This window comes from Homarus americanus, unplaced genomic scaffold, assembly GCF_018991925.1.
Source record: "Homarus americanus isolate GMGI-L3 unplaced genomic scaffold, GMGI_Hamer_2.0 scaffold5589, whole genome shotgun sequence".
Taxonomy (NCBI): Eukaryota; Metazoa; Arthropoda; class Malacostraca; order Decapoda; family Nephropidae; genus Homarus; species Homarus americanus.
The window spans coordinates 3,060,228-3,086,908 of record NW_024736650.1 but is presented as its reverse complement, the minus strand read 5'-3'; the positions used below and the strand labels follow the sequence as shown (position 1 = coordinate 3,086,908).

The 26,681-nt window shown below is 38.3% G+C and overlaps 1 protein-coding gene across 2 annotated transcripts in view; it reads right to left on the bottom strand.

The window, feature by feature from the left end:
• Window positions 1–3,849: 3,849 nt before the first annotated feature.
• Window positions 3,850–26,681, bottom strand: part of LOC121872296 (protocadherin-7-like) — a 51,921-nt gene continuing 29,089 nt past the window's right edge. The window contains exons 3-21 of one of the 2 annotated variants that reach the window (XM_042374990.1): window positions 26,293–26,423; window positions 26,030–26,095; window positions 23,464–23,556; window positions 23,088–23,195; window positions 22,010–22,111; window positions 21,531–21,656; window positions 21,015–21,129; window positions 20,714–20,823; window positions 19,893–20,069; window positions 19,599–19,739; window positions 19,090–19,280; window positions 17,779–17,893; window positions 17,328–17,482; window positions 13,981–14,092; window positions 13,060–13,207; window positions 12,051–12,303; window positions 11,241–11,330; window positions 9,079–9,313; window positions 3,850–8,722 (exon numbers count right to left, since the gene is read on the bottom strand). In XM_042374990.1, coding sequence (XP_042230924.1) covers window positions 8,639–8,722; window positions 9,079–9,313; window positions 11,241–11,330; window positions 12,051–12,303; window positions 13,060–13,207; window positions 13,981–14,092; window positions 17,328–17,482; window positions 17,779–17,893; window positions 19,090–19,280; window positions 19,599–19,739; window positions 19,893–20,069; window positions 20,714–20,823; window positions 21,015–21,129; window positions 21,531–21,656; window positions 22,010–22,111; window positions 23,088–23,195; window positions 23,464–23,556; window positions 26,030–26,095; window positions 26,293–26,423 — 2,552 coding nt within the window. In that variant the 3' untranslated portion in view covers window positions 3,850–8,638. The remainder of the gene's footprint in view (window positions 8,723–9,078; window positions 9,314–11,240; window positions 11,331–12,050; window positions 12,304–13,059; window positions 13,208–13,980; window positions 14,093–17,327; window positions 17,483–17,778; window positions 17,894–19,089; window positions 19,281–19,598; window positions 19,740–19,892; window positions 20,070–20,713; window positions 20,824–21,014; window positions 21,130–21,530; window positions 21,657–22,009; window positions 22,112–23,087; window positions 23,196–23,463; window positions 23,557–26,029; window positions 26,096–26,292; window positions 26,424–26,681) is intronic. The other variant, XM_042374991.1, reaches the window with a different exon arrangement.

Here is a 26,681-nt window from a genome sequence, read left to right as displayed (position 1 = left end):
TGCTAAAACACTTGCAGCACCACAGTCTTTAACAATGCTAAAAACACTCTGGGAGCACTACACAGCCTCTATCAATGCTAAAAAACACTCTGCCGGCACAAAACATCCTTTAAAAATTCTTAAAAACACTCTGGCAGCACCACACAGTCTTTAACAATGCTAAAAAACACTCTGGCAGCACCACACAATCTTTAACAATGCTAAAAAACACTCTGGCAGCACCACACAATCTTTAACAATGCTAAAAAACACTCTGGCAGCACCACACAGCCTCTAACAATGCTAAAAACACTCTGGCAGCACCACACAGTCTTTAACAATGCTAAAAACACTCTGGCAGCACCACACAGTCTTTAACAATGCTAAAAAACATTGGCTCAGGCATTAATTCTTTCTTCATGCAGAATTACTGTACACAAATATTAATAACAATTACCCCCAATAATGACAATCAACACAGACATCCCAGGAATGTAAAATGGGTATTTATTTTGTACCATCATCTGCACCAATAGTACCATCATCACCATTATCTGTACGAGGCATGTTCAATTTAGTCCTTGACTGTTCACAATGTTTCAAATACAGTAATTGATGAGAACACTGGGCTCGTTAAGTTGATCAGTGCAAAACATGGCATGGCATGCAAAGATGGAAATTATAATACTGTACTGTAATCAGTAAATCAGAATACAGTGTTCCCTCTATTAATGAGCAGTTCAATTTACGAGATTTCGGTTAACGAATTAGCTCCCATAAGGATTTTCAGTTCTATTAGCGAGTACAACTTCTTTTAACGACAACCTTACGAGAAACACGTTTTAGTGTGCTCATCAGCTGATCAGTTAGTCTGCCAATACAGTAATCGGTTCTATGTTTACATTCGTTTCCAGTGGAGTAAATGTCAAGAAAGTTGTGTTCATGAATGTTTTTGCATTTTTTAAATTAAAATTATTGGTCATTCTGAAATTTAGTTTACAGTGAGGGAGTGAGAGGACCAGGTAGCCAACCACAGCGGCCAGCCTACAGCCTCCTCCCCCATCTCAGCCAATCACAGTGAGCGTCTATTTACGTCACGGCCCCTCGAGCGGGCAGGATCTACACTCTGATATCGATTAAAGTAAAAAAAGCCATAAGCGGGTAGGAGTTTTGTTGCTTCAAGTCAACATAACAACAACCCAGAACATTACTTTATGACAAGTTACCTACCATCTGCAAGTACAGTCCTTTAGCTTCAAAATGCATCAAAAATGAATGCTGTATCTCAAAAACAACAAAGTTATGTATGTTTGAAGTTGGAAAAAAATAAATGCAGTTTTCTCGGTTTCAAATTTTGGTGCAAATAACCCACACGATGCGAGGCGCCTCAATTGATGTGTTATGAAGTGTTGCTCCTCGCATTGTCCTAAGGCTTGAGGACAAAGATTTTTCTTGAGGTAGAACATACCATCCCTGACCCACAGTGAGGCTGGTGGCTCAGTAGGACAGGCTACACTCACGGGAACTTCCTGCAGGAAAAACAAGAAAACAGTACCCAAGATCTCTTTACAATTAATTGTGCATAAGTGCAATGGTTAATATTTGTCTCAGATGTGTTTGACAGAAACAAAGACCAAACTGTAATAATTCTCTAAGCCGTCCGTGGGAACCGTAGGGCCCAAGTTCTGAAAACTAGGAGCTATTTCCACGATCTTGACTAATTAACTAAAAGGCAGTAAATTGGGAGTGACATTTCCTTCATTCAGCAAATTTAAATTAGTTATTAGAACCATGAAGTAATTACTATAATACTCTACTTGGTTCGACAAGGAATCGACCAGAGTTGTCACCATCATGCAAGTTAAATGTGGAAACTTTAATGTCACTGACTATCTGATTCATAGTATTGTACAGTACTCGTGATTTTATCTGACGGCTTACCACGGTTAGCTAACAAGTAAGATTGACTGATCAGTACAGCTGCATGCTGATCAGCTTGAAGTTTTAGGGCATTTCTCTGTTTTTGCAAATTGTCCAGGTCATCCTCTGTGGCTACCACATACAAAGTCTTATTAACTCAAATCTACTTACTTCGAGTAGAAAATTCGTCCTTTGCCGTGCATGACGTCATCTGGTCTGCTTGTAGCCAAGGGGGGAGGGAGGGAGGGACTCAGTTACCAGCCAGCCATCGTGTGGTGTGATGGTCTGTAACAATGCCTGATAAATGCGCAGTATCTGGATGCATATCAAATTACAGATTATATGATAAAAGATTGATATTTTATTGATTTCTAAAAGATGAAAAACAGATAAAAAAATGGATTTTATTGTGCATGCAGCAAATAATAGGGTGCAACAGGAGGAAGGACAATACTTGAGAGCTGTTGGCAGTTTTAAATTTTGAATTCCCCAAAGTCTAACTTTCGACCAGGAAACCGGATATGGAGAGACGAGTACAGTACCTATTTGTTGCTTGAAACTGTTGTATAGCCTAGTCATCTGTAATATATCTGGTGGTCATATTGAAAAATTGAAAACCTCTACACATATACGTATACTTGTATTCACTGATTTACAGTAGAGTAGCAACTTACACGGATTTTTCTTATGCGGATTACCCCAGGGTTAGGTTACAATTTCCAATTTCAAGCTCAAAACTTTAAAAATGGGTCGCAAGAATGGACTGTACTTACATTCAAGTGTCATTATAGCAATGTTGGAGAGTTGTCTGATGAGCAGTGTGGAGTGATGACAGTTGTCTTGTTTGAAGCTGCTGCACACAGTCCACAGTGAGGGGGCAGGGTTCAGGGTTGTTGACATGCACTTGTAATACAGAATTCTTACTTGAAGCCACTTTTGTACCATAGTTCTATCTTATAGCTACAGTACTACAAAACAAAATATTTATATTTTTCTCAAAAAACTATTAAATACTGAAAAGGAATATTTAGGAAGTACAAAACATACCACTATTTTCAAATATATACAGTACACTATTTACACATACTTCTTCTGAATTTAGAACTTCTTGAGCGTGTGGAAAGTCTTTGAAACACAAAATTCACAAGGCAAATCCACATTCCTTGTACCAAGTTGCCACATCTTTGTGCTGTGGTTCACGGTGGCTGGTGGGATGGGGGTTGGGAGCGCCATTGTCGGTAGGTCTAACACTGTCCTCACGGCTTCAACAAACTGAACATCATTTCGATTCTGTTCCACCCCATCATTGTCTTTGTTACCTGATACTACATCAATGCCACTCAAATCAAGCAACTCTTAATGAACAGCACTCCTGTCAAGCAAACAGAGGAGTGAGGTGGGTCATAAGAGAGGTCTAAGGACGTGCATCCCTCACTACAGCTGGCGGATAAATGATCACGAGGCACTAGTCTTGAGGCAAAGATCACACGGGAGTTGAGTTGCCAGTTAGACAAATATCCCATACAAAGTATTTGCTCCTGCCTGGACATTCAAAATATGCTGTGAAAGTTAAGAACGCTCAGGAATGTCACCCAGGGTCGCCAAGGTGAATGTTTAGGAATGTCACCCGGGGTTTAATGGTTAAGGGTTATGAATTTTGGACTATAAAATTCACATCACTGAACATACCGTTCTTCAGGAAATACTCTCGGAAAATAACCATTTTAAGGATAAGAATTTTTTAACCCCCCCCCCCAAAAAAATCATTTTCTCAAAATAAAATTTTCTGGGAATTGTTCCTGGAAAACATTAATTTCAGGGACATGAAATTTTAGTAAAACATTCATAACCCTCAAAACATTTCTTTTTCAATTTTGAAAACTTAAAAAGAAATCTGACATTTCTTTGCAGCCCGTGTAATTATCTTTGAGAATACTAAAGGAAAAGTTATTTTATAATGGTATACAGTATTTTATTGCTAATATATCAGTACAATTCATGTTGGTTTCAGTGGTAGTACTGTTAATAAATACAATGGAAGAATACTTCATCACTGACACATATCAAACAAATACATTATGTACAAAAATAGATCGCACTAAGCCAAGTATATGCAGTCTACTCATCATATATACAAAACTCTACCTTACTCCTACAGTGTTATGCTACTATTGTTTTGGTCTCATTAAGGAAGCACCTGTTATGTGAAACATTCTCTGGATGAAAGCAATGCTTGGAAAATAAGTTTGTCCAATATTTGGTGAATGTGCAGATATATGAGCATTCTGTATGGAATTTTCTTACACACTACAGTTATAAAACATGAGAATAAGTATACTTTTTCTATGATACATGATTAAAAGTATACTGAAATATGATATGTGTATCATGCTATAATATTCAAATGATATGTATTACATGTGCAGCTTGTATGATTATGTATATTTATTTCAAACTTAATTCTTTTTAACTAAAAGTTTTGGCTTTATAAACTGTCCAGTCAGAAGAGGTAAATATTATGATAACAACTGGTCCTCAGCTCTAGGCAAAATGTTACAAAAGTATCACATAAAATTTTGAAAAAGACTTGAGGGAATGTTGTATCAAAATACATATTGTTTAAACCTACATTCAGATCTTCTAATATATTTCAGTTAAATAGTGTTTTTTGGCGACAAATATCTTGATGTATATCGTCATCATCAAATTTAATAGTAGTAATTTGTAAGGTGCAAAGTTACTTAACAGTGATACACTGTGCTGTATGTATAAACAGACAAAATTTACAAAGGACCTCACCTCCATTATGTATACAACAGAATCGGCCATTATTAAACTTTGCAAGAAAAAAGAAAAAGAAAGAAAGCATAGTTCCTACCTCCTCAAAAGGTCCAAGACTCTTCTTTAAGCAGCACTCCTATCGTGTACCCATTGACACTACATCCCACCACACTGTTCACGCCAACCCTGTAAGACTTAAGCACACAGGAGGTCTACGTAGGGAAAAATGACTAAGAGGTTGGCTGACCCATCTGGAATCTAGTGTAATGGATGAGGAACTATTGACAATTCATCTCTGAAAACTACCATTGTTAAGGATCAAAGAGCAGCAGATAGGTAGCCCCTTGGTATGTATTCCATTTTCAGTCCAGGTTCAATTTTGGGGTACAGTATTATACAATAAAGTAAAATTAACTCCTCCGTCAATAGATACCTAAATCTGGATACCAAAAAATAGGGTAACAGTTGAAGAAAGTTCTTATAAAATAATGTCCAACGTGATTTAAATTCTAATAAAATGAACATTTTACAACAGACAACCAGACACATAGTGACTGGTGGCAGGTGTGGGAATATTTGATATAACAAAATACTGACACAAGAACCTGGAAAGAATCAAATCTAAATTTGGTTGGAACATAGCTTATAGCAGAGCAACAAAGGGATGTTAGCCTTATTGTCCTATAAAAATATACATATATATTAATATTTACAGAGAACCTTGATTAATGGTCTCAAGTTATAATATTATCACATCAAAATGCTTATCTGTACTGTATATACAGTCCTGAATGTTGCTCAGACAACCACTCTAACACAAAAAAAAATAATAATGAGATATATATGTGGAATCTTACAAAGTGAGTCTGCAAATATGTTCTCTTCACTCCTAATACAGTACAGTACATTCTCAGTAAGTGGCACACTTTTTGTTTGGTAATTTATGATAATGTACCAACAGACAGACAGTACAGTACATCAATAAAGAAAGGCAAAAAAGTAAGCCTGTATTGTAGTACATGAAAGAACACAGAATATTGAGTGCTAGTGAAAAATATAACTGACTCTGGTTTACTTAGTGCAGCAACTTATTTAACTCCATGCCTCAAAAGTTAGAAATAACATAAAGGATTGACACTTTTAAGGTAGTAGTTTACCTGGGAGTGAACAATTGACTTGATGTGTTGATGTTGTGTAATCCCAAACAAGTTTTTGGCTACATCATCTACAACTCCTCTCCAGCACCATGATCAGAGCTGATACTATCCAATAAGAAGCAACTAAAGTCCCTTCAACAATGGAAGTGTTTATAGCTTGTGATCAGCTACTTAAATTGATATGGTTATTCAAGTGAAGTAAATACAATATCTTCCTTGATCACGGCATCTGGAATCTTTTACTTTTTACTTTACTTTTATCCTCTTCATCACTGATCAGCTCGTTAGCCACTTGGGCGGTCGGTCATGTCTCTGTTACATAGTATTGGCAAGTTCTGGGCATGTACAGGCTCCTAAATGTATCGGAACCTATTCCACTGTTGGTCAAGTCTGGTCTTGAATGAGCTCACACTTGGTGCAGTCACAACACTCTCTGGCAGATTGTTCCAAGAGTCCATTACGGTATTCTCACTCCGCCAGCTCCAGGTATGGACTGAGTAGTGCCCTCTGAGATGTTTATACTTTTGTTAGGGATTTTGAATGGTGACATGTTACACCATGGCACATAACCATTTTCTTCTAATCATCCTTGAAATTAAAACATTTCACAGTCTGATTCAGGGATTATGACACTATTTTCCTCGATAACCTTTTTAAGAACACAACATTGTTGACAATCAGACAATGGAAAATCTCTCACCGATACAGGATATAAAATATCAACCAAAATATACCATCCATTATAGTAAATTATCTGTCAACCAAAAATCTACTTAGAATACAGAATAATTTTTTCTTGATATTCCAAATATTACAAGAGAGAAAATGAGAAGAAACTGGACAACCAGGCACCTTGCTCAGTGACTGTGTGTGTGTGGTTGAGTGAGTGACAACTCTAGTTGTTTTCATATTAGTTTGAGAAAAAGTTATATGGTGACTGGAGGAGAATGATGAGACAATGAAAACTTCTTTATAGTCTTTGTATCACTGAGTGTTAGAGAATAATGAAAGAAGTTGGTGTACTGTACAGGTACAGTATTTACAGAAACTAATAAAATTACCTAACTAGCTATGGTGTTGGTAGTGCAGTGGTACATGCCTATCTCTCACTATTGTGTCATGGGTTCAAGTTCTGGCCCAGGCACATGTGGAAGGGTGTTATCCAGGTTGACCCTCACTACCAAATATCATAAGTTTCCTCTGGGTAGTCTAATTTCCTCCTGTACTAACACTGAACAATAAAATTCATAACAAAGTAACAAAGAACAGACTTGAACAGCTACAGTTAAATTAAAGATTTCATGCTTTCCTTGGACACAAGATCATGATAGTGTCCACTTTATGGAAGCCTCTTAGTCCCAAACTTCTAGGTTGACAGATACCTCACTTGACTTTACCACGAACAATCACCCATGATTAGTGTGAATAAATTGTTGTTTGATAATTGGGACCTTAAATGTAGCCTGTGAGGAAATGAGAAGTCATGTAAGAGATGCATTAGATGATGGGTCTGTACCTTCATATACAACATACAGAGACTGTACTGTACTGAAGCTGACTAATTAAAATACTGAAGTTACTCAAAAAACTCCAGCAAGTGGAGAAAATATCAAAATAATGGTTTATGAATTATAAAAAAAAAAATAATATACATAAAAATTTCAGTGAATTAAACAAGTAATTTCACAAAATATTTAACAACTCTAATACAGTTATAAACATTAATTTTAAAGGTTTCATGTCTTATGTGTACAATAACATGTTCTTAGCAACACAATATTGGATTATTCCACCTCACTTGAAGACATTACAAAACATTCATGAGAATCATAAATGTGAACAACCATTAGTTGTCACCTGAACCACTACATGTGTTACAATACAACATTATTCATCAACCAAAGATCTTCATGACACAAGATAATTAATTCCCATCAATAATACAAAGTCATTTACAGTAAATGATACAAAAGATTTTAAAAAGCCAAAGTTAACTAATTAGTTAATACACTGGTATAACAACTGAAGTACTTTCTGATTTTCAGAAAGACTTGAAATGCACCAGGAACTATTACATCCACAACCAATTGTTGTGTTCACATATTTCTGAGATCCATTCTTAAATATAAAACCTGTAGGAATCATTACACCTTAATATTCTAGTATATTAGAAGGCTGATATCTGATACCAGTGAAGATGCACTGTAACTTGGAGGTGCTGTACTGTAGTAACTTCCAATATACATCTATGATGCACAATATTAACACTTATATTAAAGATTCTTAACCGGTGATCACAGAAGTTGGATAAAATGTTTTATCTCCTCCAGGTACTTCAGGGGTTAGAGCCTGTGGTGGGTTGAAGATATTTCCCCTATCCTGTCCCTGATCATAATAACCTCTACCAAACACCCACAGCAGCAGCAGTTAATAATTGCAAGTAAAATTTTATGATCTGATCATTTCATTTAACACTTTTCTGTTACTTCTCATCATATGTTGAAGCTTAAGATTATAATGATAAATCTTTCTTCGAATTTCTCACTATGTACTGATGTCCATAGTACCAGACCAGTTTTGTATTTAGATTTATTCCATGAATTTGTTATGCCCCAAGATTTTTAGTTCATGGTTTGTTGGCATACATGTGATGTGATGTGATGTGATGTGAGTGGTAATAAAACTTAAGAAGTAACAATAGGCAACAGTGGACTTAGGGGAAAGAATCCTACAGGACGGGACAGAGGGAAAGCATCATACTGGATTCTGATGAAGGATGACAAACACATCATCCATCATGCTCAGAAATACACAGTGAGATTAGGTGTATCTGTAGCCAATGACTGAGGCATAGGTGTTACGCTCACTTCTGGGTCCAACTCCGTCTGGAAGAAATATTATACAATTACTTGAGATCAAACTGGTTTAAAAATTAAAATAAAAAAATATGTAAATCACACCTTGCTAATGAGCTAAATGCCATCACAAAACAAGAATTTCAAAGAATTGGTAATACATAACTGACAATTTTGAAAACATAATTCTAGAATTTATATCTAATATGAACAGTATTGTAATTTTATTTGAACTACAATACTAGTCAAGAACAACATTACTAGGCCTCAATCACCTATCAAGACTGAAATAAGGGAAAGTTGGATTATCAGCATAATCCACTCTTCTGAAAATGTTCAACTATTATGTGCAGCGGCTGTAGCCCTCAAAGAAAAATAATCCTTACTTTATTACTGAGTTCATCTTCCCAAGATAATTTTTTTACTCTCTTAGGAATTGACCCATGTGGCCAGGCAACCCTAGTGGATAGGGGACCAGAAGAGCCAGAATGAGGCGATCCTGGGGAGGATGACGTGTCAGGATATGGTGTGTTGGCTGGTGCAGGTGGTGTTGGGGCAGGACTCACTCTATTCTTGACTGGGAGGCCACCCACAGCCCTTGCTGACCCTCCTGGTGATGACCTGACAGATAAAAGATTTATTAATTATCATAAAATTAAACCTGAAATACTGTGTACATTTTTGTTGAATGAAGAAAATGGTTTTCAGAGATCAAATCATAGGATTTTTTGTTCATGCAATCTGATCATATTGATTAATCATTGAACGGAAAAAAAATACAGAAAGTCACACTTTATATAAATACCATTAACAATAAAGTAATCAAACCAAACCATTTTAGGCATATGCTAGTACATTTATAAAATTTGAATGGATTTTTTCATGGGGCTTGCTCTTAGGACACCTTTCCCCTTCTCATGAACATTCCAGTTATCCAATGAATATCCATAGGCACTGACCACAACGTGTGCTTTCACTAGGTATCTTGAATACCAGCCTATAGGGATCTCCTACACTTCACGATCTTGAATATGGTAAAAAGTAACAAAGAACAGATCAACTGTCCGAAAGGCTAGTAAGCAGATAAGTGGTGAAATGATGAATAAAATTGCAAAATGGGGTTTCATTATCTATACCAATGGTTGCCAATCTTTTCTTGGCCAAGGAACCCTGTTAGCAACATGTAATATTATCAGGAACCACAATCATCTACAGCAGTCTTTCCCAATCTCTGGCAAAATGAAAACTAAATTATATCTATGTGAAAAAAATAATCAAGTACTATTTTTTGGTTAAAGCCAAACACGAGTTAAAATTCATTTATGAACTATAAACTGATGAGCTTTTATTTGTTTTATTATTATTAATAATTAATTCTGTGGAACCCCTGCAAGATGCTTACAGAACCCTTGTGTTTCGGTAACCCAGGCTAGGTCAAACTATACTGATATACGAAAGTGATTCAAAAGTGGATTTTACACCTGAATGTTGATGACAAAATGACCTCTATGTACCAGCAAGAGACTGGGTGAAGTACATACAAGAGATTATTTAACTAAACATGGTATTACTGCATTACCATAATCATCATCATCAATATAAGTTTTCATGATAAATTCAATAATTTCCCTGAATGATAATCATTTTTAAGGTAATAGTACCACAACACTGGTAGTCACAACTGTTGGTAATGCACACCAGACTGATGCCTGCACTTTGGCACGTCAACTCCCTTGAGAGATTGGAGCGCCTGAACTTGCCGAGCTTATACTACAGACGGGCAAGGGGTGACCTAATTGAGGTGTATTAGCATCTCAAGGGGCACTACTCAGTCGAGTGTCCTTACTTGGAGCTGGCGGACGCTCGCCCCACAAGGGGTCACAGCTCAAGATTGAAGAAGCCGCAGGTCTAGAAAACTGTGAGGGCAAACTTTTTCGGAGTGAGAGTTGTGAACTCTTGGAACAATCTACCAGAAAGTGTTGTGACGGCACCGAGTGTGAGCTCTTTCAAGACCAGACGTGACCAACACTGGAGCAGGTTCAGTACATTCAGGAGCAGATGCATGCCCAGTACTTGCCAAGAGTGTGTAACAGAAATGTGACCAATCGCCCAAGCGGCTAACGAGCCGATCAGTGGTGAAGAGGATAAAAGTAAAAAGCAATGTTAAAATAACTTACCTGTTGCCAAGGGTGTACTATTATAAACAGTAATTCAATTTATAACCAGAAATTCACATTTACATACCAGATTGCAGACCAAATTATCCCAAAAAAGTGAAGTCTACTAGGTATATATATTTTGTAGCTAAAGGACACTTTGATTTTTCACAATATTTACTTTTTTGAGACCCATGTCCCCAAGATCATCTAAATTAATGAGGTTCTGCTGGTTCAGTGTGTTAGTCACTGAACCTTGCAAATTTCTACGGACTGTCAATGACCATAAATGTCCATGACTTCTCTGGCTTGGAATTTGTTTACTGAATATCTAATATTTCTGGTACACACACACTCTATAGCACATAAATATACGTAAACATTTAACTTACCCCCTGGATGTGGCACCAATACTGCGCCCACTCCCAGCTCTTGCACCATGACTCAGTGCACTTCTAGGTAGGCCATTTCCTACCAGGGATCTGCAGAAATATATACTGTATATATATTTTTTTCATATTAATATCCATAAAATGACATACAGTAATCTTGTAGTTACAAGTATAGATGCAATAAAATGTGTACACAAGGTAGTTCAAGAGGTCTAGAAACTGACTGTATGAGTGTTACATCTGGTAAATAAACTCAAGGCAACAGTCCAATCATTAGGTAAGCTTACACAACTACAGTACGTACACCTTAACTTCCCTCACGTATGGGTTCTATATGCATTGTTAATTTTTAATACCATAATTTTTCTCTTCACATCAAAGGGTGATGTGACTCACTGTTCAGCCCCACCACTGTCAAGTGTTTTCTCACTCCTTGGACCATGTGTTTCCAGCTCTATAATCCAGTACTCTTTTTATTTAATGACACTTTCAACTTTAAACAAACACTAACCTAACCGAGACTTTAAACAAACACTAACCTAACCTAAACCTTAATCAAACATTAACCTAACCTAACCTTCAACCAAACACCCTACAAGACACAAAGAACTGGAGACCCCCGACCATGATGCAGAAAACAATACTTAATAAGTGGTTGTACTCACAGCCCAGGAGAGAAATCTTGGGCTCTTGTGCTACCTTTAACTCCAGACCTCTTAACCCCCAATCCCCCATTACCTGCTCCTCCTCCTCCTTTATCTTCTCCCTGTCAGTATATAATAAATCCCTCAACTTATACCACTGGCTCACCTGATATTATGTCCAGGGGGCTCAGGAGTGCCACTCAAAGACACTGTTGATGCTGTAGTGGAGGATCTAACAGTGCCATTAAGGGAAAGTCCATCACCATGAACTCCTAAGTTCCCACTAGGTGGTGGTGGTGCTGGAGGAGTTGGAGGGTTGGTGGTGGAGGTAACAGGGAATGATCCATTTGCTAGGGGATTTTTGAGGTATCGTCGACTGCCCTGTGCAGAACCTCCAAGAGCACCTGAGCGAACTGAAACTGGGAAAAATACTGTAATTATTTTGTGTTAAAACAATATGCAAAACATCTCAACAGCATTCACCTTTTATTACTACGTATCTTAATATAAACTATAAATGCTGTACTTTCAAACTTTAACCAAACTAAGCAACCAAAATGAGTGAACAATCAAAAGTGCCAAACATTCAAGACTTGCCTTACTATGGTTACACCCCAGATAAATGGTTCAGAGTAAAAGCTGGACTAAAGCAAGGGTGGTTTGTAATACTGCATCACTGTACTTGGTCAATACTTTCATGAATGGGATTTGAAGAACAGTGAAACAAGAAACATGGGAAGGTGTACAAGTTTAACAAATAAAAATATAGGATGAAAATAAGAGGTGAGTCAGCTCCTGTTTCTGTATGATACATCTCAAGTGGGTGACTCTTCAGAAAAGTTACAAATATATGGTATTGATCAGTCTGTTAGTGAATAATTTTAGAAGAGTGTACAGTATGGTGACAAAAAACTGACTGTGAATGTGAATAACAGTAAAATAATGAAAATGAGTAGTAAGGGGAGATAGTGCCATATTGACTATTAGTTTAAATAGACTGGAGGAGGAAGGAAGACATTTCTGGTATCTGGCAATGGATGTGTCAGCGGGTACAACAGCGAGTTATGTATTAAATGACGAAGCGATGGAGGGAAAGAAATAACAAGCGCACTATGACGTGATGTTACATTTATGTGAAGGAAGGGGAGTATTTATGTGAAGGAAGGGGTACTCACTGGTGCTGGCTTGGACACTGCCATTGTTATAATTGTTATTTGTAGTGTGGGTATTGTTGTTCTCAGAGGATGGCATCTCAATCCCCACAAGGCCATTGGGTGAGATGGGGCTGCCCAATGGGGCCATCTGTCGTCCATTACCCTGCATCTGAGAAAGTTTGTTTATGTTAGGTCATGTCTACAACACTGAGATAGATAATGAAGCCATGAATCACATACAGTCACCTGCAAAAGTCCTGTCGCCACTCCTGTTGTTCCACGAACCCTGAGATTCAGACTCGTGAACCTGATCCATTATTCTGTCCATAATGCTTTGGATTCATGATTCTGAATCTCGGGGTTTATGGAACAACAGGAGAGGTGACTGAACTTTTGTGGGTGACTGTACCAACCATAGCATAACCTGCAGCACTGGATATGTTTTACATATGATGGCAGAGCTTACATGAATTACAAAGAAATTAGGACTAAATTAAATGACTGTCTTTTGAGGGGACGCTGTGGTAACCATAAAGATGTACAATAATCTTATATCACTCATGTGCAGACAGCAACACCTAGCATTTATTGGCGTGTTAACTACAAATATCCTAAAAATTCTCTGAATGAATCTTTGGTTTAGTGACTGAGCAGTTCCTGCATCACACACACCAAACTCTTATGATCCTAATAATTTACTTATCATTTAGAGGAAATCCTCAAGAAACTTTTTCTAGCATCAGACAAAATGGCAGTGAATAAATAAATCCTTCATAAAAAGCCATTTTACTTAGATCAGCTAATAATCAACTATCTTCACTAAATATATTATGTATATATAAAATGTTTGGGAAGAGCTATATGTGCAGTAAAAAACTATATGATTGCATACATCTGCACAAAAGCAAAGATAACTCAAGAAAAGAGTGACATCAAGTTTACCTGATGATTGAGTGGAGAGAGAGGGTCCAGCTTGGTGTGGGGGATGTTGTTGGTTACAATCTGACTCATCTTGGTGGGCAGCGCAGCATCATTATCATCCCGACACTTCTTACTGTCATGACAACAGGAAAGACTTAGTCGTAAAACAATACTATTGAAAACTGTGACTCCTAATAATGCTAACAGACATACCATGAATGTTTATTCTGGTTTTATTGAGTACAATAAGAAACTCCAAACTTCTGATGAGAAAAAATAGCATTGTTTTATTGAAAACTTAATGTCACGATCTTCATAAATTAATCAGTATTAAATGAAGGACTGTAAGTATATGAGCAATGATTGAAAATAACAAGAAGCTACATCAGCATGTTTGACAGACCCACATGTTATGAACTATAGCAGTCTGTGTGTGTGTTCTTTTAGCATAATAAAAACAACTTTAAATAAGACAAACTGTATTGACAAACATAAAAATAAATTATTAATAAGACACTGAACCAAATTGTTGTAAAGGAAAAAAAATCTAAAATAGTGTAGTTTGATATCTATTCATGGAACCAAATCTCCTTGATTAAATCTATGGAAGTAAGCCTGGTTATATTGGAAGGTAAAGTACATTAAAAAATTTACTTTAGAAATATGAATAAATTGATCTGAACTACAAGGAGGAAGAAATAAAGTACAACATATGTATTGTTTCTCCCTCAGTCTTACAGTCATCAGTTATGAGGTGGGGTAGACAAAGTACATCACATGTACTGCTATTTCCTTTGGTTCTGTTGAGTGAATGTATCAGTCAGGGGTCTGTGTAAGGAAGTAAACTAAACTGTTTCTTATTCTTATTAACTTTTTTCCACTTCACAATACAGGTATAGATTCTCTGGCATTCACTAACATTCATTCTTTCATTCTGATAGCTGTAACAGATGTGATTTACTGCAAAGTTCCCCTTCCACAGTGAGGCCTCTGTATACTATCCAGCACCACACAACAACATCATGCCTATCTCCATAAAACACTTAACTATACTATGTCCTATTGATGTTAAAAAACACATTGGTCTATATGAAGAGCTTGCAATAAAGAAGTGTAACGTACTACAGTACTTCCCCCTTATGTTCTATTATAGGTCATGGTAGTCTATGTCAATGTGCAAATGGCAAAAATGAGGAACAGGGCCCCAGGTGGTGCTTTACAGATGCAGAAGGTGCAAAACTGCACTTACATGGAGCCTACATTCCTCATTTTGGTAGGTAGGGCAGCAGAGGGATCATCAGGGTATTTTTTGCTGTAACAGGAGTACGTCTTTGTTATCAGTTATCTTGATCGTGTGCATCTTGGACACAATTCAGCGTGAACCAATATTCAACACAAATAGGTGTTTGCTGGGTGTCTCTGAATAATGTCTTGTTCTAAAGCCATTGTCAAGTGTCAACAAAAACTTACTGCTTTACAAGGTCTGATATTTGTGTCTTGTCTGAATAATAAAACTGATAATAACAAAGAGTAATACAGAAAATACAAATATTCACTGACCAAAAGCTACAATCTTTTTTTTTTTCACGTGGAATTTATATACAGTTACAGTATTTAATCTGTACATCACAATCACGTGCTAACACATCACCAAACCTCAGTCATAGTTATCAGTTATATAATACTGTACAGTGTATGTCTCCTTTGTATTTGCAGAGGAGTTACCGGTAAATACAACAGTGCAGATGTAAGAGGAGAGGTTTTCAGAATAGCAAGGAAAATAGTGGGTAGGAACAAGGATGTTGTTGGTGAGCAATGTGTGATAAACGACTGTGGTAATGTAGATGTTGATGACGACGACATTAAGGATGCCTGGAAAAAATACGATGATCAATTACTGTATGATGAGCACAAATAGGACGGGCAGCCAAGGGGCAGTAGAACCAGCACAGGAACCATGACCAAGGACTGAAAGAGAATGGATGAAGAAAGCAATTGATAAAATGAATAATGGGAAGAGGGCTGGAAGCTTTGGGACAGTTGCAGAAATGTTAGAAGCCTCAGATGATGCAGGTATCAATGGTGACCAAATTGACTAATGCAATCATGATGGAATGTACAGTTTCAGACGACTGGAGGATGAATGCAATCATGAATACTTCTAAGGGTAAAGGTTATGTACTTGAATGCAGGAACTACAGAGGCTTGAAACAGCTAGATATGGTTATGATAATTATAGAAAGAGTGAATGAGATATTGATAAAGTAGAGAGTGGGCATAAACAAAATGCAGTTTGGATTTATGCTAGGTGGGGGGACTACAGAGGCAATATGTATGGCCAAGCAACTACAAGAGAAATATCTAGGAAAGGAGAAAATATTTTACTTAATATTTGTGGACTTGGAGAAAGCATTTGACAGGGTACCACATAAAGTGTAAAGTGGACAATAAGCAAACTCGGTTAAGGAGTGTCTTGTTCGAGTGGCTAAGGTACTATATGAGGTGCTTAAAAATCTCTGGAGCGGGTTCATGTACATTCAGGAGCCGGTGCATGCCCAGTACTTGCCAACAGTGCGTGACAGAGACGTGACAGAGACGTGACCGATCGCCCAGGCGGCTTAGCGAGCCGATCTTTTGGTGAAGAGGATAAAAGAAGAGGAAAAGTAATCAGAGACGTGACCAATCGCCCAAGTGGCTAACAGGCCGATCAGTGGTGAAGAGGATAAAAGTAAATGGTGAGGAAAGTGAAGAATCTGAGGTGAAAGTAGAGATTCATCAGGGGTCTGTCTTGGATGTGCAATATGACATTGAAAGACATGAGTTGTTCAGAGCCAAGAGGGTAACTGGGTACTGAGAATATAGTACTGTATTAGCAAAGTTCTGTGTAGAGGCAAGAATAGATGGTTTGGGTGTGTAGAGAGAATGGTTGAGACTCAAATGGGTCAAGAAGTGCATGAATCTAAATCTGGATGGGAGGAGAGCCAGGGGTAGGTTAAGAATGACATGGGGAGAGGTTGTAAGAAATGACATTAGAGTTAGGAAACTGTCAAGCCATCGGGTAATTGTGGTGAACTCATGAAAGTGCGTAAAATGACCTTTGTTTTTATGACCAATGTAAAAACTTCCAAGTTGCCCTACATCACAGGTCAAGGGACAAAAATCCCTGAAAGTTACAATTATCAAACTTATGCAAGATCTTATTGTGATATAAAGTATCTGTGTACTTAGTTTGACTAAAATCCAGTGCTCTTCATCAGAGTAAGATAAACACAAATACCATTCTTTTCTAGAATCTCCTCTGCAAAAGCAGCAGGTAAAAGAAAATTACAGTATATTATGTACACAAAGTATTTGCATGTGAGCCTTACTTTTTGTGTATGTAGATAGCAAGGCAGATGATGATCAGCACAAAAATTCCAAGTAGAGCTCCAAAAATGACCATAAGCAAGAAGCTGGAGGTGGCACCAAGTGGTGACGACCGAACCAAACCCTCTGGGAAGGTGACACTAATGGGTGCCGATGCCTGGAACAGAACAGTGAGATACAGTCTAAGGTTGAGAAGAAAGACTTGGTTACACAATAAAACTGGCTCATCCAGTACATAAGGGAGCACTGCTATTATTCTTAAATGTGCTGGGAGGTTTTGTCTTATACAACAGGCTTATCTAATAAATGTTTTAGCTGGATAGTAATGACCATAAAAGTAATTAGCCCAAGGTATAATGTGAAGAACTTATTATAACACAAAATGTATCCAATATTTATAAGTATTGTGCGTCCATTAAACCATTTACCATTACATAAAGGAATAAAGTTTACCGTTCTTGGTGGGATCCCAGAGTCTCGGGCCAGTACCACAATGTGAGCTACTGTAGAATTTAGTGATGTTAAGTCTCGAATCCTCAACTCTCCATCACTGCTGATAGCAAACATCCTGAAATAGAAAACATAACAATGAAAAGCTCGCTGGTAACATGAAGTTAACGGTATTCAACACACATAATAACCTTGCAGCTGGAAGCTAAAATAACTTGATAAGATTATCACCAAGGAAGATTATAGATATAGCCGAGCCTTTAAAACACAGTTACATCATTGTAACAAATGGAGATATATAGTCATGAGTAGTTCATATTAATGGGTAATGGCAGTGAAGTTCTATCTTCTAATTGGAGGAAGCTAAGGCTATTTACCATGTCTTAAAAAGAGTTCCTAATAAAATTACTCAACTTTCTTTCTCTCTTGTCATTGAAGACCATGTACCAATCACTCCTCTAACAGAGAGAGACCATCCCTAGTGATGAGTAATATGTATGATGGTTGTCTGTGAACTACTGTACTAGTGTTTTGTCTTTTAATCCTCACACCTTAAGACATTGGTCTGTTTACTGAACTTGCATCTTTCTTTATAAGCCAAAGAGAAATACTGTCCAACTTTTAAGCTAAAGCCTTCCTCCTATTCTCAAAATTTAGGATAAAGTTGCCTTGTAACCGATTCAAATCCTTTTAGATACTAGACATCAGTAAAAAAGCTGGAGAAACTTCAAGCTGCCTCTTCTTATACAACCACTGATGGATCACTTAGCCAGAGTAAAGTGTTTTTCTTCAACACTCTTATGGATTTTCTATTAGTCTAAGTACTGTCGGGGTTCTGATGATCTACCCACTACGTACCCTGAGTTTAGGAACAGTCTCCGGCTATATTCGTGCAGTATAAGCACTTCAAATTTGACTGCTACGGATATTAATTTCTTCTGATCAAAATGGATAATTTTTCACCACTTTGAACATCAGTATGGAGTGTAAAGCCTTACAAAGTGCTGTTTTGTAGAGATACTTCTACACATACACACACATGCACACCCACACTCCTTTAGCAACACAAATGTTTCAAGTGTTCTGGGGCGAGGGAGGTACAGTGTACTGTACAGTAATAATGCCGCACAGATACTGAAGTCCTTATGACGAAGACTAATTCCTTTCACCAAAACTCTTCCAGCATAATTGTCTGTAGGGAATCTAAGGCCAGCATCTGGTATTACTCTGTTCTGAACTATTTACTAATTAATCCAGACACTAACATTCACTGAGTAATCTAATTTCCAGTAAGAACAGAAAAAAAAATCCTACTTCGCATCTTGTCCCAAGACTGTGAGAGTTATCTGGTCTCCTCGGTCTCCATCTGCCACTTCTACATTGCCTACTGCATCTCCTGGCCTTAGGGTGGTCGACGTGACAAAGAATTCATACTGAGGGAAGCGAAAGCGTGGATCCCAATCATTTATATTCAGTACCTGTACCTTCAGTGTGGCAGTGTCATTCTGGGAATAAAGAAGATTTTGGGCATTAGTCACTTCTAACGTAGTTCTGCTGATTATTCATTAACAACTAAACTCAAAAATTAAAACATTACAGAGGATTGTGATTTGCCTATTTCATACCTCAAATCATTACTGGTAAGACAGATAAAGCTTGGCAGACACATCAGTACCTGTATACATTTGTAGCTTGGATTTTAATTTCAAACTGGTGTAAATTGATAAGTATTATATTCAGTGCATAAATAACTTAAAATGAAAACTGAAAGAAGCTCCACCAATGTTAGCTCATCTTATAAACAAATACAATACAGTACTCACAAATTCTCCATCATTTACATAGACCTTGAGGTTGTACTCTTGCTTGGTCTCAAAGTCCAGGTCATAGTCAAGGAGGATTTGTCCTGAAGGTGAGATGCGGAACACTCCATCCCCGTCCCTCTCCAGGCTGAACTTAATATTCTGACGGGCAACAAGGAACAATAAAATGTGGAACAGATTGTGTCTTACTGAATAAATTTACTTGATATTTCTGATGTTAGCCACAGCAAAGATCAACATGACACACAAGAACAGAACAGAACAGTACTTGAAAACATTTGTTACACAGTATACCTTATCAATGTTTTTATTGATCATCGTAGGGGCAATGAGAGAGTGCCTCGGTAAGTTTTCCAGCACGGTGGCCACATAGTCCCGCTGAATAAACTGAAGCTGCGTTGAATAGTAGCCTCGTCTGGACAGCGTGACTGTTGTCAGGGCGTACCTATCTGGGTTGTCTACTTGGGTTGCCTGTTAAAATGAGAGATATCACAACTTTTAAAAGAGCATATTCGAATGAAAAAAGAAAAGAAAAAAGTACCCGGTATACAGCATTTCTACCTTAATAGCCATTCAGAAGGTCGATCTTTATGTACAGTACAGTACTGTATATGTATAACCTTCACCTTCCAGTGTTAGTACAAGAGGAAACCAAAGTACCCAAAGAAAACCTGTGATGTTTGGTAGGGTAACTAATAAATTAATGACATTTTATATAACACATACATGAATTCACTTTTCATACAGGAGTGTCTGTATACGACGAATATATTATATCTAGCATGAAAAGCAGTTAAAGGAAGGAAGGAAGTTAACAATTAAGTTACATTGCAAATCTGACTTAAAATAAACATATTTCATGTAGAGAATAACAAACATCTGTAGAAGATATTTTCATATGAGGTGGCAAAAAAAAATATATAAACTAACATACAGAACCATCCAGTCAGGCAGTTATTACAATGATTATGTTAATATTTAAGATAGAACATACAAGTAGTGGAATGATCACCTTATGCATAAATAATCAGTGAAAATATAATGAAAACACCAAAAGTAATAAAACAAAACCAAATATGATTGTTTTATATAGTTCATAACAGCCAGACACTCACCCTAACAACTAGTGTGGTGGGCTGGTTAAGCTGGTCATCAGGGAGGTCCTCAGCCAGGCTCACCACACCACTCTTAGGGTCGATGGTGAACCAAAGTGCCTCCTCCTCCTCTGTTTGGGGAAGTGACGTCATAAATGGAGTAATGATCAAGTTTACTGTTACTTCTTCGGTAAAAAAAAAATTCAAGAAGGTATGAGTTTATATATATGGAATACATGAAGCTAAGACCAAGGTGGCCATGTAGAAAAATCTGTGAGACATATTACTGCAATGTGTTGGTGCAGTATAGTATTGTACTAACCTTTCCTGAAGGAGTAAAACACAGAAGCCATGATGCCTTTATCCCTGTCCACAGCTTTCACTGTCTCTGGCTGTAACTCCACTATGGTTCCCTGCACCAGAACACAACATTCACTCTAAATGGTTCACTATGATCAGTTGGTTTAATGAAATACATACACAGTTATTTAGATACTATACAAATGTTAATATTCTGTTCCCAAAACATTAGAAATATGATAAGCAACTTTATGAAACTGTACATTCGTGAACAAAAGTTCTGTAAACTCTTCTGCTGTTCCACAAACACCGAGATTCAGACTCATGAATCCAAAGCATATATGAACAGGATAATGCATCAGTGTCTACTGCTTCGGGTTCATGAGTCTGAATCTTGGGGTTCGTGAAGCAGCAGAAGAGGTGACAGCACTTTTGTTGACGACTGTGCATATTATAATATAATGTTGTATTTCACTTGGGTGCTGACCAGTGATGTAGGTCTTGGTCTTCACCTGACTGGGAAGTGAACCACACTTACCTTGACTGAGTTGTCTGGGAGAACAGCCATGTAGTGATCCCTAATAAAGGCAGGGTTCTGGTCATCAGCATCTTGCACTTGTACTGTAAGAATTGTACTGCTGCTCTGAGGTACAGCCGCTTGGTCCTGTAGCCAAACATCCACCAGTCAATACAAGACAAATAATTATATTGAGTTCTCAGTTAAAAGAAACTGCAGGGTATGAATAGATAATTGTTTGACGGTTGTTTAAAGAAAATGTGGTACATAATATTACTCCAGTTATAATGAAACACTGCTAAAAGTCAGAAACAATTTAAACTGTATCATAAGTACAGTACCAGTACAATACTTCAAATAAGTAAATTACAAAGAGTGACAAAGTAAATTATTATGTTACATCTCACACTTTTTAAAATTTCAAGACTTACAAAGCTAAATTTTCTGATCAATAAGATAAACTCCAGCCTTTTATTTTGTAGTGTCTTCAATACATTTACCTGTGCAATGATGGTAACATTGAATATAGGAAGACTCTCGAAGTCCAGAGGCTTCCTCAACACTAATGACCCACTTAGTGGGGACTCAAACGTAAACATGTCCTGCAGAAGAAAAAAAAGAATGATAACTTTAGGGGAGGTCTTACATGTGTACAGTATGATGTATCTCCACAACCACAGTACTGTACATTGATCATTTCTCATGCACCGCTCCTCAGCAATGTCCTTATTTCATGTTTCTTAGCCTTGCTATAATTCTGTGTAAAATAAATTTTTACTTCCGTGTATATGCACCATACATCCATACAATGAACAGCTTTAATTTTTACTGTATTAACATGATACAAGAGCACCCCATCACTCGTCCTCACACTTCATTTTTTTTGGGGGGGGCCACAATATGATGGGCTTACCACTTAATGTACTCAAAGTTGTATGTATTTTTATTTGTCATATTAAGTTTTTGATACTGTACTTTCCTATGTTACTTTATTGTCAAAATGTTACCCAATAAACATGTTGCTGTGTAGCCATATGTTGTACTGTTATTCATCCTACACACAAACATAAACTTAAGGTTGATGAAGAGAAACAATATTATTTGAGGAGGACAGGGGTGATAGGAGAGGAAATTAATACAGTATCATGTTTTTTGAAAATAGCAAAAGTTGATTGTGTGGATATGTGTACAGGGGTGCATGTGTGTGACCAGTACTATAATATCTTGGCCTGCCTGTATGAGAGACTCCACACTGCAGGTTCTGGACCGAAAACAAAAACTGAAGCTGTGGGCCCATTCGTGATGTTCTGCCTAACATACAGTATTTATCTTCAAGCAAATATACAGTAATTGTACAAAAACTTTTGATCCCACAATAGAAATAACAAAAAGACAAGTACCTGTACCCAAAGTTGATTTAATCACTTACAACATATCAAAGACAACATACGTACTGTACTGCTGCAAGAAATGGGTACATGTATTGGTTATGTTAAGGATGTTGAGATGCATAATGCTAAGTTTTCAGAATATTTCTCTAAAGACTTTACAAAACTGTGAACACATGACGAGGCTTACAGAGTATGGTCCAGGCTTAATGGAGTACTGGACGGTGGAGAAAGGTCCTTGCTGATCCTCATCCTTGGCCAGGATGTCCCCAACAATCACTGTCCCCACCACCGTCACCTAACGAGGAACAGTTACATTAAAACCTATTGACATTATCCTTTTATCCTCTTCATCCTAACTGTAACAGGGACTGACACTCCAGATGGATGGTGAGAGCTGAAGCTTTAACACAATACTATACTATGTTGGTTTGAAGGTACAGTAGTAGATTCATGTCTCTTGAATGTAAATTTCTACATTCTTTTTTACCCTCTACCATACAAGAAATCATGTTAGCTCATCTACTACTCATGTCAGTTGCTTTATACAAACTTAGAAGTCTTACCTCTGACACATTGACGTAGTACGGACTATTGATAAAAATTGGAGCGTTGTCATTGTCATCTGTCACTCGGATGTTGACAGGGATGGTGATGCTCTGAGGAGAAGACGCTAATCAATACAATGTGAACATGACCAACATTTAAAACCATACATGGAGAAATCATAACTCTACTACTACTACAATAATAATAATAATAATAAGAGGGGCAGGCGACAGGGAAGGTCAAGGGTCAAGAGCATCAATGAACACTCTTCAGATAATGACTGGATGAGGCTTCTGGGGTGAACGTGACCCCAGGTGAAGTAGCCTTGCGGGTGTGTCTACGTGACTCTCCTTGGTCGTAGTGAGCGAGGTGATGACGCGACACTTGACACACAATTACTGTTCCATCACTTGATACCTTGGCCCTTAGGAGTGTTGTGCAGCTTGAAAGACTATCATAAACTTGAACCGCAATTAACAGAAATAATGCTTAACTAACCTTGAGTTAAAACTAAGCTTAACTTAACTTAAACACACCAAACCTTAACTGACGCACCCTAACTTTATTAAATTACGTTTAACTGAACTTCAATCACAGTAAAATTCATCTAACTCACAAAAGGGGCGGATCCAGGGAGTCCGGACCCCCCCACTATTCATCAGAAAATGTCAATACTTTTCCCTTAATGCAGTATTCTACTCAGGCGTTTTTGTATAGTAAAAAGAAATTACTAGTGACCTAAGAATATCTCCTAATATAGTTTCAAATTGGCCTCAAAATGTCATATTGGTAGATTTAAAGCCAAAAAAATGCCCCCAGCTGGGTGGGCTTGCCATGTTCCTCCACCCACAACTTCTTGGACCCCTTTTAATATTCCTGGATCCGCCCCTGCACAAACTGATCCTAACTTAACAGGCGTCTCAGTTCAGCACCGCCGCCGTCGCCTCTAACCACCACAGCGGAAGAGACATGTCAACACTACCAACCAATGATAATTATCGTTTACTAATAGCCTGCCCTACCTTAGTAATTAAACTCTTAATTACTGTATTCCACAATCTCATCCCTCTCTCTCTCTCTCTCTCTCTCTCTCTCTCACACAATAAGGAGCGGGTCTTGAGGGCGGAGTTCGCAGGTCATAATGTCTCAAGGGAAATTAAGTCAACGGGACACAGTTTGTAGGTCACATTATTATACAGTACGTCTTCCTCAATCACCCAGCCGCTCCGCCAGGTAGTAACGGAGTCAACAAGGGCTAGTTACCCCTTCTGTAGTTCCCTGATCACCTGAGGATTAACCCCTCTAGCTTATTTCACCTGAAGATTAGCCTTTAGCTTATGTCACCTGACGACGAAACACCCTCACACTACCTGAGGGTTGGGGGGTTAGGTTAGGTTGGTTAATCTATTGGTGAAATATGCAGGGGGAGGGCACTGATCTCCACAGGTGATCCGTCCCACCACACAGTGACCCCCTGCGTCTTCCTACCTTTAAAACTCCAAACATCCATACCGCCACCACACCGTCACCTGAGGCCTGGATGTGGGCCAGCCCGGCCTATTAGTGTCATCAAGAAGGCGCGGTCCTTCAGGTGAGGGTGTGGAGGTTGTCACTATATCAGACTTGTCGATCCAGTAACATCTGCGTTAATAATCGTCTGGCGATGACAGATAGAACCATCTCCCTCCAGGATTTCACAATTAGATCTACGGTCTTTCAGCGTGTGATCCATGACGCCCTTGTTCCTCGCTGTTAAGGATAGTGTTGCGACCTCAATGAACACTATCAGATCTAGCGATCTCGTTAATCTGTCGAGGTACAATCTTGACTTGTTAGTTTTCTTAATTTCATCAATTAAACTGTGTGGAGTTTAACCAGGGCGAGTTAATCATTTCATCCTCAGCCTCGTACTTCTGTAGTTTACATCTACATGAACTCTGCTGTATGACGCTGACCTCCGTTCTGTACACTAAACAAGAACTGTCGCGAGGTCTTCGTCCGTATTTTTTTTTAAGATGACAACAATTATGTTTATGTCTATATCCTGCTGCAGTATATATTATGCTGTATATATACATAACCATATATACATACAGTACATACATGCATTATGCAGTGCATAAAACACACACACATATATTATACTAAATAATTCGTAATTATCTTCACTGCGGCTTGGAAAGCCGAGTTCCACCAAATGTAAAAAAAAAATTCAGCCACCTGAGCTTGTGGTTCTCGTCTAGCCGGTCATTCTGGATATCTCCGCTGCATGAAAACCCGGCGAGCATTCAGACACTTGCCCAGGTGGCTGCTAGTGAGTCAGAGGAACACTTCACGGCTGTTTTATATCTTATCAATGTTTAAAATGATTTATTTGAGCCCCTTCCCACACATCCTATCCTTCTTGAACCCCTTCCCACACTTGCTAGCCCTTAAGCCCCTCCCCACACTTGTTAGCCCCTTAAGCCCCTCCCCACACTTGCTAGCCCCCTTAAACCCCTCCCCACACTTACTAGCCCCCTTAAGCTCCTCCCCACACTCATGAGTCTTGGGCAGGAGGCTGGTGAGTCACAGTATACTTACAGGGTCGGTAGTCCCTCGACGATCACAGATGACGTTGACTACTACATGGGCTTCCCCCTCCTTGCCCTGAAACGTGGACTTAAGTTTAGTATATTACCCGATACTCCATACACACACACACCCTATAGTATGCTGCTTTACGAGACCTACTGACAATATACACACAATGAGATGAATTTTTGGATATATTTAGAGTATTTGCTCACTATCTCAAATACAAGCTAAACTACTGTATTTATCGTGACACACACACACACACTGACCTCTTTGTCCAGCTTCCGGGTAAGAGTGAGGTTCTTGGAGTTGGAGGAGATCTGGACGGGCGAGTTCTTCTCCTTCAGTCTTAAGTATATGTCTCCGGAGGCACTGGCGTCACCCTCCAGCCTCAGCGTCCCTGAAACATGGCCACCACACCGTCAGGAGGGTACAGTACACCCAGGTCACCGTCAGGAGGGTACAGTACACCCAGGTCACCGTCAGGAAGGTACAGTACACCCAGGTCACCGTCAGGAGGGTACAGCACACCCAGGTCACCGTCAGGAGGGTACAAGTACACCCAGGTCACCGTCAGGAGGGTACAAGTACACCCAGGTCACCGTCAGGAGGGTACAGTACACCCAGGTCACCGTCAGGAAGGTACAGTACACCCAGG